Source organism: Copadichromis virginalis, linkage group LG20 (genome assembly GCF_057382275.1).
Source record: "Copadichromis virginalis isolate Kocher_CV1m ecotype Utaka linkage group LG20, C_Virginalis_male_GT1.1, whole genome shotgun sequence".
Taxonomy (NCBI): domain Eukaryota; kingdom Metazoa; phylum Chordata; class Actinopteri; order Cichliformes; family Cichlidae; genus Copadichromis; species Copadichromis virginalis.
This window is the reverse complement of record NC_140637.1, coordinates 32,821,967-32,838,776: the sequence shown is the minus strand read 5'-3', so window position 1 is coordinate 32,838,776 and position 16,810 is coordinate 32,821,967. Positions and strand designations below refer to the sequence as shown.

Below are 16,810 nucleotides of genomic sequence, written 5' to 3'. Positions count from 1 at the left end.
AAAAAATGTAACTAGTGCTAATTAGCAGATATGTATGCGGATATGATTAACCCGTATAGTTTATGAATCACCTGTACAGTCTATGATGCAAAATTGCTAAACAAGGTAGCTAGCATTAGCTGATAATTTCCATCCTCACTGAAAGGAGCTAATTGGGGTGTTTTGTGCATCTGATTGGGATGGTTTCTTAGCAGGCTCCCTGGTTGAGGTGTTCTGGCTATGTCCTAACAGGAAGAGGCCCTGAGATAGACCCAGGACACACTGGAGAGATTAGGCTGCATCTTTCGGCTGGCCTGGGAATGCCTCAGTGTTCTCCTGGATGAGCTAAAGGAGGTGGCTGGACAAAGAGGTCAGGGCTTCTCTGTTTAAGCTCCTGCCCTGGTGACCCAGCTCTGAATAAGTGGCAGGAAATGGATAAATGGATGGCTCTCAATGAATGGTCACTTCTGATTCAAAGTTTCTTGGGACTCAAACTCAGTCCACTGCATTTCAGCCATGCGTTGTCTGCCCAACCAGTAAGCTAAACTGGTGCCCGGGTTTAGTGTTCCTGAAATATGCAAGACCTAGACCCTTAAAAAGATGTAATCTGGAGCTTATCTTGCTCTAAAACTTGTATATATCTCTCAGCTCTGATGTGATCGTTCCATAAGTGCGAGTTTTTCGCTATTTAAATGAAATATTATTGACCCCTGTACAATCAGAGATGCAGACTTAAGAACTGAGCAATTACAACAAGTCAGACTGAACCTCTGCCTTTTAGTCCGGAGGATGTGGAGTCCATGTTTTCCAAAAAAGAATATAAAATTTTGATTTCCAGTTTTTTCACTTTGCCTCAGTCCATTTTGAGCTTTTGCAGTCTTTAATGCCCGTGGGCCCAAAGATATCCCATATCCAATGTCGATTTTCGACCCCGTCCATCTTAAACGGAGACGTCTGTGAAAAGATAATGAGATGTTCAAAGTCTTGAAAATTTTATATCGAGGAACATTTTTCTGAAATTGTGCCACAATTGTTAGCTCACTTGTTCAACGGTTTTAGTTTCAGTCCTTGCAGAGCTCTACTCACATCTTAAACATCCAATTTTTTTCTGGGAAAACAAACAATAAATGGTTGAATTGTTCCACTTTGTAATCAATCATCAGATGTGTTAGACTCTTGGCTTGCAGTTTCCAACACCTCTCCCTGCCTTTTTCCTCCTTTTAGGGTCAGTGAGGTGACCTTGTCTGTCAAGGAGATCCCTGCAGGATCTCTGACAGATGGATAATCCATAATCCTGAATGTATGATGCTGCTGTTGGCTTTAAATCCTCTATACTGGATGTCCCATGTCATGTTTCCAGGGTCAAGAGTTAAAAGGTTGCATCTCTTTCATGCATCTCTAAATACATCAACAGAAAAAAAATGACAGGTGGTGTTATTGCTTCTGTGTGGCAGCCCCCTGCCACATTATCACCCACCCACATAACACTTATTTCTCCATCACCTCCTCCCAGCCTCAGTGTTGGTCTCTTATGAAACGCAGCTGATGAATCCAACCTGCCAGAAGGACGTTTTGCTCATATTACAGCCTTTTAAATCAAGGTTCTCTGTATTTTCTGCAGCAACATTCAACAACTGAGCTGTTCACGTCTCATCATGTCAAACTAGTGACCTGAAGTGAGTTAACACTGAAGGCAATCACTGTACATGGACAGTCATATGAAAAGGAAAGTACACCCTCTTTCAGCTCTAAGGTAGAAATCACTGGGTTCAGTTTTAGGTCTTAAAATGAGGTAAATACAACCTGACATATGACAGATTACAAGATGTTGTTATTTATTTGTCAAACACTAAAGAGAAAGAAAAAAGTGTGAAAAATGAAGTGCGTCTCCATAGGAGTATTCCCACTAATCAAATGCACTTGATTAAATGATCATGAGCCAGTGTGAGCACCTCTGTCAGAGAAGATGTTTTGGATGTTTGCTGGTCTTAAGAATTCAGGGATGTTTTGACAAAAGGCCAAGAAGGGAAAATATCAGCGATCTTAAAGAAGCAATTGTTGTCCATCATCCTACAGTAAGACAGATTAAACATTCATCGCAGACGCTAATCAGGAAGCAACCTCACCCCAATAAGGTGCGATGCTTAAAGAAAGCATCTCAGACTCTGCAGGCATCAGTCAAATGTTAAAGTTCATGGCAGTGTTAGCCCTTGTGAATAAGGTGTTCTCTTATTCATACAGGATTGCCCACAGAGAGTAGCTCTGCATGTTTGACTAAGCAGACTTTTATACAAGATGCCCTTAATGATGCAACCCCAAAGGATTTGTGTCTCCTGAACCCTGGGAGTTTATACTTGTTATGCAAATGTGTAAACCACCACACTATGAGCCACTGTTAAAGTTCATGGCAGAGCAATTAGAAAAAGACTGAAAAGGCTTGTTTGGAAGCTGATGATCTAGTCCAGTATTTACTTGGACGTGACCAATTAACCAATACCAACCTGTTATGTGTCAGCTGTTCTATCTATTAAGATGTGATTGGTTAATTTGAATTTTTTTTGTTCCCTGTCTTTTATTTAAGCACACTTCTACAATGTTTTTCTATGACCCTGATGAAGGTCACAAGCCGAAATGCGTTGGTCAATCAATCAATCAATCAATCAATCAATCAATCAATCAATCAATGCTTTATTCGCCACGTGCAGGTTGCCCTGCAGTGAAATGGGACCCCCTCCCCTGACCATACACACACAACACAGACATCACATGGGGATACAGGTCGGAGATCGGTAGCGTTACAGAAAAACACTGAAATATACACTACAATGGGAAAGTACAAGAGGAAAAAAAGAGACCTCTACTCATGCTGGGCTCCTGGGAGGACAGCATGAGAACAGGAAACAAAAAAACTCCTCTGCACAAAAAAGCACATAAATGTCCACAGCACAACATTATGGAACACGTGACAAGCCACAGGGTCGGGTGGGGGGTGGGGAGTAATCTGAAGCAAACACAGCAGCCATCCTGCCCAGCGCTACCATTCCAGCGTGGGCTCAGACCCGCCGTGTTCCCAGGAGGGAACAAGCATCGAAGGCGTTTGGAAAGGGAGGGGTGATGCGTGTGTGCATATCAGTGTATATGTATGTGTGTGTGTGTCCAGAGTTCAGCTGAGACAGTGTCCTTCGCCCTGCTAGGCTAAGTAAACAGTCTGCCAGCCAACACAGGTGGCCTTGCATGGAATGGGAAGGAACAGACTAAACAGTCGTTATCAGGGTGTTGTTGTTCGGCTCCAGCCTTGAGCCCACAGCTGGCGCCGAAGGGATAGCCGCATCATAATGGTGGTTTTTCTTTTATGCGAACAACTCATGAGAATTTCAAAGCTGTTCTTTAACACTCCGACACTGGTCTCTCAATCTCCCGTTGGAGAGCCGCGAGCTTCTCCATGATGTTATCAGACTTGCGCTCCGTGGTCTTGTCATTCTTGTGCTCAAAGAGCCGATTCTGAGAACTCACGACTGCAGTGAGCTGCTCCAAGATGTGATCCAACTTTTGCTCAGAGGTCTTATTCTGATTGAACTTCTCCCTGATGTAATCCAATGTACGCTCAGAGGTCTTATTCTGAGTATTCACAGCAGCTGTAAGCGTCTCCAAGATCTTAACCATGCTGCTCTCAATGAGCCCGTTCTGAGAAGTCGCGCCTCGTCCCATCGTTTCAATCCCAGCGGGCAGCCTTGGGGGGGTTTGAACAGCCGGTTCCGCTTTCTTAATTCTCCGATAAGCCAGGGCCAAGCCAGCTCCGATCAGCAAGATCCCTGTTATCATGGTTCCGAATAGGTAGATATCTTCAGCGTCCTCGATCGACAGTCCCGCCAGGCACACGACCCTCCATGTCTGCCACCTGTCCATCGTGTATCCAGCAGGGAAAGTCCCTCCAGGGCACTCAGGTTCTCCCGAGCCCAGACTTCTCGTTGAGGAAAGGGTGTCAATAGAATTCAGAGACCAGTTGATCAAATCCATAATTCTCTTTTAGGTTTTAGAAACAGACTGTGAGAGAGTGTTCCAGGGAAAAGTAAAAACACAAGACAAGACAAGGACATAAGAAGCTAAGCAGAGAAGATAAGGGAGAGGAGAGGAGAAAAAGTGCGACCGCCTTCGCCGAGAGCCAAACGAGAAAATGTCAGTCAATAAAGTTGTTCCTCTTCCCTTAAGTGTTGCTGGAGTTCCTGCATTGTGAATTGTTTGGAAGAGCTGCCAGGAGAAAGCTCTTCTCTAAAAAGGACACGACAGCGAGGTTCAGGTTTGCAAAGTTGAGCAAACCACAAGACTTCTGCAACGATGTCGTTCAGACAGATGAGATGAAAGTAGAGATGTCTGGCCGTTATGCACAGCACCACGTCTGGTGAAAACCAAGGACAGCGTATCAGCGAAAACACCTCATGCCAACTGTCGGCAGGGCTGAGGATTTGGGAACCTTGCATTCACTGAGTTTACCACCAACTCCTCTGTGTACCAAAATATTCTGCAGTCAGATTTGAGGCCATCTGTCTGTCTGCTAACGCCTGACTGTAATTAGTTATTGCAACAAGACAATCATCCCAACATGCAGATCTCCAACAAAAAGGGAAAAAGAAGAAAACAAATTTCTGCAATGACTCAAAGTCCAGACCTCAACCTTATTTGAAATGCTGTGGCAGGCTCTTCAGACAGCTGTGCATACACTAATGCTTACAGCATAAATGAGCTGACGTGATGCTGTCAAGAGCCAGAATTCATCCACAACTCTGTGAGAGTCTGATGAAGTCAAAACAACATATTCCTTCTAAAAGTGGTTCTACAAAATACTGAATCATTAGGCTAAAACTAATCGACAGTGGGTGTGCTTTCTTCTTCACATGACTGTAAATCTGTCCTGAATCATGTGATATAATTTTGTTCATTACAGATGAATCAGAATCACTCCCGTCAGTGAAAAAGTCCCCTGCTTGTAATGTCTAGTTTGTGCAGATATGATTAGGGATGGAACTTACTGAAGGACTCATCGAGTTTATGTTGTTTTAGGTTCAGGAAGTGTTCCAGACCGGAGTCTGAGACGGCCTCAGAAGGTTCGAGGTGTAAATTTGTTATGGTTGACGAAAAAGACACAAAAATAAAAGAATTTTAGTCCAGACTCACAAAGAAAGCAGAAAGACGAGACAAAACCCTGACAGTAATCCACACAAGTAACTAACCTTCAAACAGAAAAAGAAGTAACTGGAATAAGAACAAAGAACCACTCAGAGTCAGAAACATGAGAGCAAAGTAAAACCCAAGGATTACATCAGAACCAGCATGGAGACTTTGGCATTCAAAGTATTTGCTATATACTGTCAGAAATCTCATGAACTGTCCTACCTTTAAATACACAGTAGTGTTTGAACTAGGGCTGTTCGATATAACAATATATATCGGATGACGATATAAAAACGTCTATCGTTTCATTTTACGCTATCGTTTGTTTCGTGGTGTCGCAAAATCAACTGTTTACAGCAATATTTCTTCATGGTTTTGATGGTCACTGTAGTTATTATTCATTTCTTAAAGTTCTCTCTTTCTCTTATATTTAATATAACCACACTACAGACGGACAAGCGCCTGTTTTTATGCGTTGTCGTTAGCAACAATGACGGTAACAGCATCGCGTGTCCGCTTGTTTATGTTCCACATAAACCTTTCACAATAAAGCTCAAGATCCTGTTGAGACTTTTCAAAATAAACTGAATCACGTGAAAGAGCAGATTATTTACGGATGAGAAGTAAAAAAGAGCCGTCAGGTGCTAAAAAATAGACCTTAGACTCAAACGTTAGAACAGGCAGTTCCCTGCAGCAAGCGAAAATGTAACATTACAAAAAATGTTACATTTTTTTGATTTATATCGTTATCGGGACGATAGAATTCTTATATCGGGATATGAGATTTTGGTCATATCGCACAGCCCTAGTTTGAACATCTGTATTTGTGGCAGGAAATCTTGACCTGCAGGGAGTAATCTGTTCCAGCACCATGGCCCTAAAAGTGGAAGAGCTCCTCTTCTTCCGCTACTTTCAAACTGTCCCAGCACACACTGACTTTGGTGTGATGAAGCCAAACACCACCACATCAAAAAAGCAGACTGCCGCCCACTTTCTGAGATTTCAGCAGGACTTTAGTACAACGCCTTTGAAATGTAGGGAAAAAAGCCCCCTCCAGATTGATTAGTAGGTTACCTGCTGATGTGTAATACCTACTCTGATTAGGGATAAAGCAAAAATGCATTAAAGGGAGAGCAGATATTCTGTGACTGCTGCTGTGCTTTCAGGTAAAACTTTGACCTGGGATTAAAAGCAGGCAGATTATGTCTGGAATATGATACTTTTATAAGACGAACCTGAAACAGATGCAATCTAATCCACCCTAAATACAGCTAAGGATGAGCAGAGCCGTGTGCGATGACAGAGACATTAGAAAACAGTGACCCTTTCTGTTAGAGCAACAAAGGAGTGTAGAGGAGGAGGAGGAGGATGTGAGGAATTTGGTTATGTGTCAGAGAGTGAGAGCATGGAGGCTGCAGGAGGAGGACGGCTAGAGTGACACTTAAATTACCATCCTGATGTTTTTTCTCTTTTTGTTTTTATGCAGCCATGTTTCCAAAAAAGTTTGGGCACTATATGAAATATAAATCACAAGAAACTACAAAGATCACATGTCAAATACTGAGTGTATTCAATCGATGAGCGGCTCATCACTGTCTTTGTTACCTGTTAATGTTCAGGCTGCGGTCGACACTCAGCTGTAACTGTGTGTTCTTGGCTAGCTTAGCGTTAGCATGCTGTCTGTGCAGGTGCTTGCAAGGAGCTGTTGTTGCGTTAGCAGCATAATGCGGTTGTTTCTGTCCTGGATGCATTTTACAGTCGTACTCGTATCTTTTTGTGCAGTAACAATAAAAGTCAGGTCTGTATCTCCACTCCATCATTTTCCTCCCCACGCACACGGACTAATACCAGCTGACTGCAAGTGCAAGAAGAAAATTGAAAGTTTGTTTTGTGTTTGTTTCTTTCTGTCTGCCTGCTGCACAGATAACTGAAGAAGCTTTGTTATGCAGTGTAATTACTGAATTTAGTCCAGTAATATGTTACTGTCACGGTCTGGCTGGCAGACCGTGGGGATGTGGGGAAAGGAGGACCCAAAACGCAGACTCTGCGATGCAAACAGTGCTCTTTATTCACAGTGAAAAACTGTAAACACAATAACTCCCCGTTGCTCCCTTGAACCCCGTGTGCGTGCTTCCCTCCGACGTCTGTGCTCGTGCTCCCCGCTGTTGTGTTTCCGCACACCCCGTGCGTGCTGCCTTTCTGGACCACTCTTCCTCCTGCAGGGAAACCATAGAGGCAGCCGTCAACACTAACCCTCGGCGGGCATATACGAACAACACAGACATATGCTGACACACTAACTTGGTACGATAACTCAATGATCCCGCGCCGGTGGGAGCTCCAACACTCTCCTAAGTAGCTCCCCCGACGAGCCCTGATCACCAACAGGTGTGGCAGGAACTTCAGGTGTGGCCAGTCCTTCGCAGGGCCACACCTATCAGGCCTGCAGGTGGCTGTGCTCCATCCTCCAGCCACACCCGCAGACATACACAGGTATACACCCACACCCTGCCTATACATACGAGTGGGACACAGACTAACACAGCATTGTGGAGAAAGCACACATCACCAAATAATAATAATACTAACAACAATAACAACAGTCAAAACTGGTCACGGACCCCCGAGTCCTCCAGAGCCGGGTCCGTGACAGTACCCCCCCTCAAAGGGTCAGCTCCCGACAACCCAAAAACACAAACCAAAAACAGCACAACCAACCCAGGGCGGGCGGCGGGAGGTCCAGGACGGAGGGCAGAACCAAAACAAGCAAAAACCCCCAAAGAAAACAACCCCCCCATGGTCACAGTCCCAGAGTCCGACCGCGCATCCCGCAGCGGAGCAACAAAAAGAAAAAAATGCCACAAAACAGTCTCAGGCGGCCCATCAACATAACAAAAGAGTTCAGGGGGCCTACCTCGAGTCCAATGGTGGCGACATTGCAGCTCCGGCGGGCAGCCACGGGTCCGGCAACAGCAGAAAAACGGTTCTGGGGGCCTGCCACTGCTCCAGTGGCAGCGGCACTGCTGCCCCTCCGGTGGCGAGCCCCGGGCCCAGTAGCGGCGGCGCTGCTCCCCAGGCGGCCCGCCCAGGATCCAGAGGCGGTAGCGGCGCTGCTGCTCCTCCGGCGGCCTGCCCCGGGTCCGAAGGCGGCGGCGCTGCTCCCCAGGCAGCCTGCCCGGGATCCAGTGACGGTAGCAGCGCTGCGGCTCCTCCGGCGGCCTGCCCCGGGTCCGACGGCGGCGGCGCTGCTCCCCAGGCGGCCTGCCACGGGTCCGGTGGCGGCGCTGCTCCTCCGGTGAGCAACAGCGAGGTGTGGCACACGGTTCATGACGCGCTGGTCGCTGACGTGGATGCAGAGGACGTGGATGGCGTGGAGGCCGCGCCAGACGTGGAGGTCCCTCCGTACCTCCGAGCTCCTCCGGTGGCAGCGCGGGCTCACCAGGCTCGCTGAGCTCCTCTGCTGGCAACGCCGGTCCCTCCGGCTCGTTGAGGTCCGCCAGCAGCGGTGCGGGCTTCTCAGTGGGTGGCTCGCTGAGCTGCTCCAGCTCACAGTGCTCCTCCGGCATTAGCTCGCTGGGCTCCCCCGGCTCACTGTGCTCCTTCGGCATGCCGAGCTCCTCCAGCATTAGCTCGCTGAGCACCTCCGGCTCGCTGAGCACCTCCGGCTCGCTGAGCTCCACAGCTGGCGACGCGGGCTCCCCCCGCTCACTGAGCTCCTGCTCGGGCAGCGCGAGCTCCACCTGCAGCTCCCGCTCGCTGAGCTCCACCTGCAGCTCCCGCTCGCTGAGCTCCTGCTCGGGCAGCGCGAGCTCCACCTGCGGCTCCCGCTCGCTGAGCTCCGGCTCGGGAAGATCGAGCTCCTCCCGCTCGCTGGGCTCCTGCTCCGCCACGCTGAGCCGCTCCTCCGGCTCGCCGGGCTCCTGCTCCGGCTCGCAGGGCTCCACAGCTGGCGGTGCGGGCTCCTCCCGCTCTCCGAGCACCCTGAGCACCTCCGGCTGCGCTACAGCTACTGACGGTCGATCTGGAGGTGAAGATGGTGATGCGGTGTCTGCAGGTGGGGAAGGTGAAGGTAGAGTAGGTGATGCAGATGGCGAAGCCGAGAGTGCTGCGGTCGCTGCAGTCTGATGGGACTCTGGTGGAGAAGTAGCTGCAGAGGGAGGAGGTGATGATGGTGCGGTCGCTGCTCCCGGTGGACTGGCCAACGATGCAGGGACAGACAGGTGAAATGATGGCAGAGGTGGTCCAGCAGGCATATCGACCTCCAACTGAGGATGAAGGTGAGAGGCTGACCGGACTGAAGACTCAGTCACCAGCTGGGCAGCAGACTCCGTTACTAGCTGGGCAGCGGACTGAGTTGAGGGTGATATGGCTATTATGAAGGGTGGAGAGGATGAGAATGTTACAGCTGGCTCAACAAATTCCAGGGGTCCAGAGGCAACTGAGGCCTCCAGTTCGGCCTCTGGGGAAGCCCCGGGGAGAACCTCTGTCTCCATATGGCCAGACTGAGCCAAAAAGTCATTTGGGTCTGTATGCTCGGAACTCCCCAGCTCCCAGCTTACAGTCTCAGAGGGAACATTTTCTGAGTCTTTGGAGGTACAGCAAACAGTTTCTATTTTCGTGTTTACAGGAAGGGAATTTATAACACCGGCAGAGTCCATTTTACTCACTGTGGCGTCCAGAGCCGCTGGTCCTGAGTCTTCGACCAGCACAGGAGTGAGTGTGGATGTGGTTGAACGCTGCTTGCGAGGACGCCTTCTCCTCCGTGAAGGCGGGGCCGTGTGCATGGAAATCCGCTGTTCATCTGTGTTTTGATTGTCAATGACAGGGTTCATTATTGAAACAATTGAGTCTGGTTTACTCACTGCGGCAATGAGCGCTGTCGGTCCGTTGCCAGCTGACCGGGCTGAAACCGCAGGAGTGGGTTGCGGTGTAATGGAATGGTGGTGGAGAGTGCGGCATGCCTTCTGTAATGGCAGATCAAACGATTGTGCCGCGAGCATCGACGGGAAAGCCCTCCGCCGACGCGTGAAAAACCAAGCGGCTAGAGTCTCTAGGAGAGCAGCCGAACTGTCCGTGCTCGGGCCACCCAAGCCAAATAATTCAAAACTCGAGCTCTCCCTTAAACTAGTGACCAATTGCCTAAGTTTGTTAATGTCCAAAATGTTCATGGTGAGGGTAGTGGATGTGAGGTAATTGTCAAGGAACACTACCTGTAGGTGTCTCTTGTGTGGGTCTACAGCCTGGATTACGCGCCGGCAGTAATCCCATAACTGCGCGAGCAATCTCTCCTCCGTGGCAACTCCTGAGTTTGCTGGGTCCATGGTGGTTGGCGGGATCATTCTGTCACGGTCTGGCTGGCAGACCGTGGGGATGTGGGGAAAGGAGGACCCAAAACGCAGACTCTGCGATGCAAACAGTGCTCTTTATTCACAGTGAAAAACTGTAAACACAATAACTCCCCGTTGCTCCCTTGAACCCCGTGTGCGTGCTTCCCTCCGACGTCTGTGCTCGTGCTCGTGCTCCCCGCTGTTGTGTTTCCGCACACCCCGTGCGTGCTGCCTTTCTGGACCACTCTTCCTCCTGCAGGGAAACCATAGAGGCAGCCGTCAACACTAACCCTCGGCGGGCATATACGAACAACACAGACATATGCTGACACACTAACTTGGTACGATAACTCAATGATCCCGCGCCGGTGGGAGCTCCAACACTCTCCTAAGTAGCTCCCCCGACGAGCCCTGATCACCAACAGGTGTGGCAGGAACTTCAGGTGTGGCCAGTCCTTCGCAGGGCCACACCTATCAGGCCTGCAGGTGGCTGTGCTCCATCCTCCAGCCACACCCGCAGACATACACAGGTATACACCCACACCCTGCCTATACATACGAGTGGGACACAGACTAACACAGCATTGTGGAGAAAGCACACATCACCAAATAATAATAATACTAACAACAATAACAACAGTCAAAACTGGTCACGGACCCCCGAGTCCTCCAGAGCCGGGTCCGTGACAGTTACATTCAAAAAGAAAAGAAAGCAGAGGCTGCATTTTTGTTTCAGTGTTTTAGAGTTCGGACGCTGCATTTGTTAAAACTGATGTTCAGAGCCGCTGCTGAGTCCATGCAGTTATTTCCACCACAAAATCCTATTAATTCCTTTACTTTACAATATAACGCAGCTGTAAGTCTTTCCATGATAAACTCTGTCATGTTCTGTCGACAAACTTTACTCTTAAACTGTCAAACTGCCCTCAGAGTCTTCACGGGATCATGAATCAGTATTTCTGAAATGCTGTATTCATCCCAATCATATCAGTAGTTAACCTCTTTAGCTGTGACCCTCTGTGCTCATGTGATATTAATCTTGGATTTTCTGCACTTTACACTTTACACATTCTCCTCAACAACTTTAACTTTGTTCAACTATGTAAACTAAACTCATGTGAGGTCATCCTTAGTTTTTATACTAATATCAAATAGTTATGAGATATTAGCCCCAAACAAGAGGTGTCAGTGTTTGGTTTCCCTTGTCTGTTGTCTGTCTGCCGTTTTCCTTTTTGTAAATAAACATAGTTCTGTGCTTCTATATCGTATGAATCCCACACTGGGTTTCCATAATCACAGTTGCTCTGTGTTGTATTTTCCCATGTCCCATGAGTTTTCACTGAATGAAGGCCTTGTATGTATATTTTGTGTTTATGTGCAGATGCATGCCCTGGTTTTGAGGATTATCCCAGTTCCGATCACGTTTAAGAAACAATAATCCTAAAGAGGGACGGGGCTCAGCGGGAAACTATATCAGAAATAAATGCCAAACCAAACCTGACTGTACCATTACAGCTGCAGCATTAAAGTAAAAGAATGAACTACAAGGACACAAAGCTGATAAAATGTGTCAAATGTAAACATGTTTCATTGTGTTGAGTGGCTCAAATAAAGGGGCGATTAAACTTCAGGGGTGGTAGGTGTTCCCCCAGGCCGTCCCCGCAGTATCTTTGATTTAACATCAAACTTTATAATAATAACTACATGGAAATGCTCTGAAACACTAACTGTGGAAATATGTATGGTTTTGCTTTTTTCCTCATCTTAAACCAAACTGTTTATAGTTTCAGTATTTTACAGTCTAATACTTTGTGAATCACCATCAAATATATGTGCAGTTCACTGCTCCTCAACAATTTTTTATCAGTGGTGCGGTGTTTAAACGGACCGACCGACTGACGTCCTGCTGCTGTGATGAAAAACAGGACAGAAGGAAAAGAGCTGATGCAGTGAAGAGTTTTATTGTCTGTCTTCCAGGATGTAATCAGACTGGAATCTGCTTAATGGGAGGCAAACACTGAAGTACTGTCTGTACTGACATAGTGTGTGTGGGGGTATGCCTCAACTAATAGACATTAAGGGTAATAGAAGGCACATGCCGGGAATAAAATAATAAAATCTTACACTGGGCAGCTAAAATAAGACGAGGTAGAAAGAGACAGAAGAAGAGAAAACCGATAAAGGTGAAAAATAAGACAGTTAATTTAGATGAAGAGATGATATCAAGTGGAAAGAGTGAGAAAAAGAGAGCTAGGGATGATAGATAGAGGTGACCTCTCTGAATATTGATCAGCGTCTCCCAGTCATCAATAAACTGATAGAGATCTGATAGGAGGCTGTCTGCATGCACAGGCACTCTCAGGGCAGCTCGGAAACAGAGGATGCTGCTGTGTTCGCTTTGTGTCTGCTTCCATCTGATAAAACAGGACACTTAGTCTTCATCCCGGCCTCTGCTGTGCTTCTGCTTCCTGAGTGTTCAAATCGAGATGAAGTCACGGCTTGTTCGCGTATTTCCGTTAGTGTTGTCGGCGTCGCACAGCAGGAAAAGATCTCGGATGTAAAACGGGGAGGTGCAACGTGTCGGAGGCCGATGCATCGGGAACTGATAATGAGTCAATAACCTTATTGTTCAGATGGCTGAATTCCTGTCAAAACAAACTACGTGACTGATGTTCTCAGCGCTTTCTCGCAATAGCCTCAGGCTAGACAGGCAATAGACGGGTCTACACTCTACGCCTACACAACACACTATATATGAGATATGCTCTGAGCTGAGCTTAATTGTCCATATCAGGCCTGCCTGCGAGTGAACACACGGCTCTGTTTTCACTCTTATAAAACTTTCTCAGTCGAACTTCTTGGTTTTAGCTGGAACTGAGTGTAAAATGATGAAATGCTGGCAGCAGCAGTAACTAACGTTACATGTTTGGCATGCTTGATGACAGGTGAAATGAAACTTGAAGAACATACAGGCCATAAAGTGCTAGTCCAGATATCTGTGTGTGGATGAGAAGAACATCGCAGATGGTTTGCTGCTCGCTCACTAATCGGTTTCTCCTCCTGATGTGTTTCTTGGCATTCGTATCGTTGCCAGGCCTTTAATAAGGAAGCTTAGCATGAAGGTGAACCACTTGATTTATGGGTCAATCTACATTTCCACCCTCACCTTTGACCACAAGCTGTTGCTACTGAATACAGGATAAGATTTTTTTTATATATATATATTTTTTAAGCAGCCGAAATGTGCTTCTCCTGCAGGGAACATGAAGTTACCTTTAGAGAATCTGGACGATTCCTCCACATTAGAAGAGACAAGTTAACGTAGTTTGAGTATTTGACTAGAAAGCCTCCTGCCTTAGGTGTTTTGGGTTTGTACAGCTGAGGAGCCTGCAGCAGATCCAAGGCATGCTGGAGAGATTAGATAGTGGATAGAGACCCTCTGATTCCCTTAGGGTCAAAAGCATTTTAGCGATTAGCCTGAGTGTCTTGCACGAGCGGGGCAGTGAAGGCTAAATTAGCCTGCGGCGCGGTTCCAACTGGTGGCTAGTCTCCCATTGCTATCTTAAGCTGTATTTAGCTCCCCCGGCTGTGTGTCCTCTGGTTTCTTCAGTTTGTTGACTTTCACAGCATCTGGTAGTGAAATATGGTTGCTTGCTATTTTTTGAGTCCCACTAAACAAATCTACATTATAATTTCATTAGTTATGGTGCAATGTATAACCTGCCATCCCAAGATGCTTTCTGTTCAGCCAGTAAGAAGTCTCCTCTTTAGATCCACGTCCCAGTCAGAAGCTGTTAAATGGGGGCCAGTTTCCCTGCAGTTTATCTCGGCCTACCAGCCTTATCTCCTTCTCTTTGTAAACTGATGACTTTGATGATGTTTATTGGCTTCAGCCTACACAGACCGCATCATTCCTCCATTTGCATCAGCCTTCTGCTGCGTTACAGCATCCAGTCATGATGTGGCTGAATGACAGTGAATCTTTGTCTTGTCGGGAGATTTAAATGATGAATGTATTTATATTATTGCAGGATGTATATACTTCCCTGGGCTCTTACACTAAAACCTTTTCATACTCCCTGCATCAACTCTGCCAGCTGCACACCTAATAAAGTAAACTGCATGCCCAAGTTTGGACTCTTTCGTGAACTTGTTGGTGGGTAACAGGTTAGGCCCAGCACTAAGGCTTGCAAGGTGCTCCTCTTGGGCTACGTCCCCACTAGCCCGGATAAATTTGAAAACGGCATTGTCGTCTGAAAACGCTCCGCGTCTGCACTATCGTTTTCAGTCGTTTTCACAGAGTTGTGACGTTCCAGTCCTGCGCATGTGTGAAGCGCAAAACGATTCGACCTGCCTCATTTCTGTCTGCTGTTTATTTACTGTCCGGCTCTTCGAATCGTCGCGGCAAAATGTCGAGTTTTTTAAATGGACTAACAATGAGGTGGAAGGGTTCAGCAATCATTGACAAAAGCAAAACTTTATCAGGTCTTCTGGGACATAATTCAACCTGACACTAAAGCTTTTACACCAACCGTATTCCTGAATGTTGTCAAGTTCGGGCTCTTCCGTTAAGTCATCATTTGACACTGAGATAACTTTATATAGCAAGCTAGGTCTGGTCCTGAAGTTTGAGTACAGCGTTCCAAAGCTGCTCCCAGCCCGTCAGGTAGAACCGCTTCCTGCTGATCTGAAACGATCACAGAAGGAAGAACAGCTGCTGATGATGACGTGTGCTGCGACGCACCACTGGAGACATGAAGAGTGTGTGTTGGAAGAAATGATCATACACTCCTACGCACATGCTTCCTCTCTCTCTCTATTAACACTGATGATGTTTCCCAGAAGTTGTTTCTGACAATGAGACCTGTTGGCTTCCAACCACACAGCTGCTAATTACTTTCTGTCACACACGGGCTCATTTGCACATCTATTCTAAGAAAAACGACTGCTGGATCGCAGCAGACTCGAGCAGATCTGCGGTTCGGTCTTGCTTTCGAGCTTGGAGCGAGTCTACAGTAAATAGCTCAGGTTTGAGCTTCACAGGCTGATTGTGTCGGTTTGTGTCCTCACGGAGACAGAAGTATGAGACGAGTGTGTAATGAACAGGAGCAAAATAAAATAACATGACAGGCAAAAATAATAATAATTCAACACTGATAAAGGATGGATCTGTGTGTGTGTGGTGAGCTGCACACACACCACTGAAGGCAGTTAGCCGGGGCTGATTTGTGGTTTGGCTGCGTCACATGTTTATACAGTCGGAGTCCTGCGTGTGTTCATCTTCTTTTTCATTTCCTGCGAAACTTTGACTTTCTTATTTTCTTTCAGTAGTTCAATCATCGGGAGTCATGCACAACAGGTAAATGTTCCACTTTACAAAGGCGGGGAGGAACACGGCGAGCTTGTTTAGAGCAGCAAAATGTAGAAACGCTGGCAATAACTTTGCAGCAGCTTTTATTTAGAGGAGGCTTCTGTTGTTTCACGAGCTGTTTGACATTCAGTCGGAGCATCGCTGTTAAAGCAGAGACAAAAGCCCTTCTCTGAGCTCCAGCTGCATAGACTGCTACAGTCACGTGTAGCGCAATTAATTGTCCACTGAGCAGATAGTTAAGCACAAGATGAATGAGAAAGCTCGAAACCTAGCGTGTGTTTTTTTGGCAGTGCACCTTTTAGCCTAGCAACCTTGGCCACATGCATAAAGCCACAGAGATGATTGGAGGCCTGGTGCACGCAACACGCTGACATCAGGAGGCCTCTGCTGCCAGCACGCTATCATGAAATGGCTCACGAACCACATGGAAAAGCATCTGACTTGTTATTTATGAGCTTAATTTTTGCTTTTCATGAGTCATTTCACTTCATTAGCGATGACCTGAACTTAACCCTATCCTTTTCTTTTCTCCTGTCATTGGACTGAAGGCACACTGGATGCTAAAGTGACTCACTATCCTCTCTTTAGACACAACGTGGTCAGACACCTCGAGGCACTTTGTATTACAGGTAGAGACCTACAATCGTGTCTTCTTGTCTTGTCAGGTGTTTCCAGTCTGCAGTGGGCAGCCAAGGCTCACTGAGGAGCAGTGATGGGAATTACAGCGTTACTATTTTCAGTAACGAGTAATCTAACTAATTACTATTTCTATTGTTACAACGCCTTTACCGTTACTAACAAGAAAATGCGGTCACGTTACTATTTTTCAACAAACAGACGGTTGAAGCTGTGTTCAGCCTTATATCAGTTGCACGGAAGTAGCTGTAAGTAATCTGGGTGCTACAGCTTTAAGCAGCTGCTCGCGCTCCCGCGGACGGCAATCACTTTATGGCACAACACCTGG

The 16,810-nt window shown here is 46.9% G+C and overlaps 2 protein-coding genes across 2 annotated transcripts; both read right to left on the bottom strand.

Annotated features, from left to right (window-relative positions):
• Positions 1-3,366: 3,366 nt before the first annotated feature.
• LOC146685217 (uncharacterized) lies at positions 3,367-3,996 on the bottom strand. The gene has a single exon (XM_085442993.1). The coding sequence runs from the start codon at positions 3,994-3,996 to the stop codon at positions 3,367-3,369; it is 630 nt and encodes a 209-aa protein (XP_085299119.1).
• A 4,052-nt stretch (positions 3,997-8,048) lies between these two features.
• LOC146685216 (uncharacterized) lies at positions 8,049-11,155 on the bottom strand (the record flags this gene model as incomplete). The annotated part of the gene is made up of 3 exons (XM_085442992.1): positions 10,814-11,155; positions 8,964-10,728; positions 8,049-8,915 (listed from the first exon to the last, which is right to left on the bottom strand). Coding segments are annotated over exons 2-3 (2,391 nt in total), but the record flags the coding sequence as incomplete, so codon positions are not given.
• Between the last annotated feature and the right edge of the window lie 5,655 nt (positions 11,156-16,810).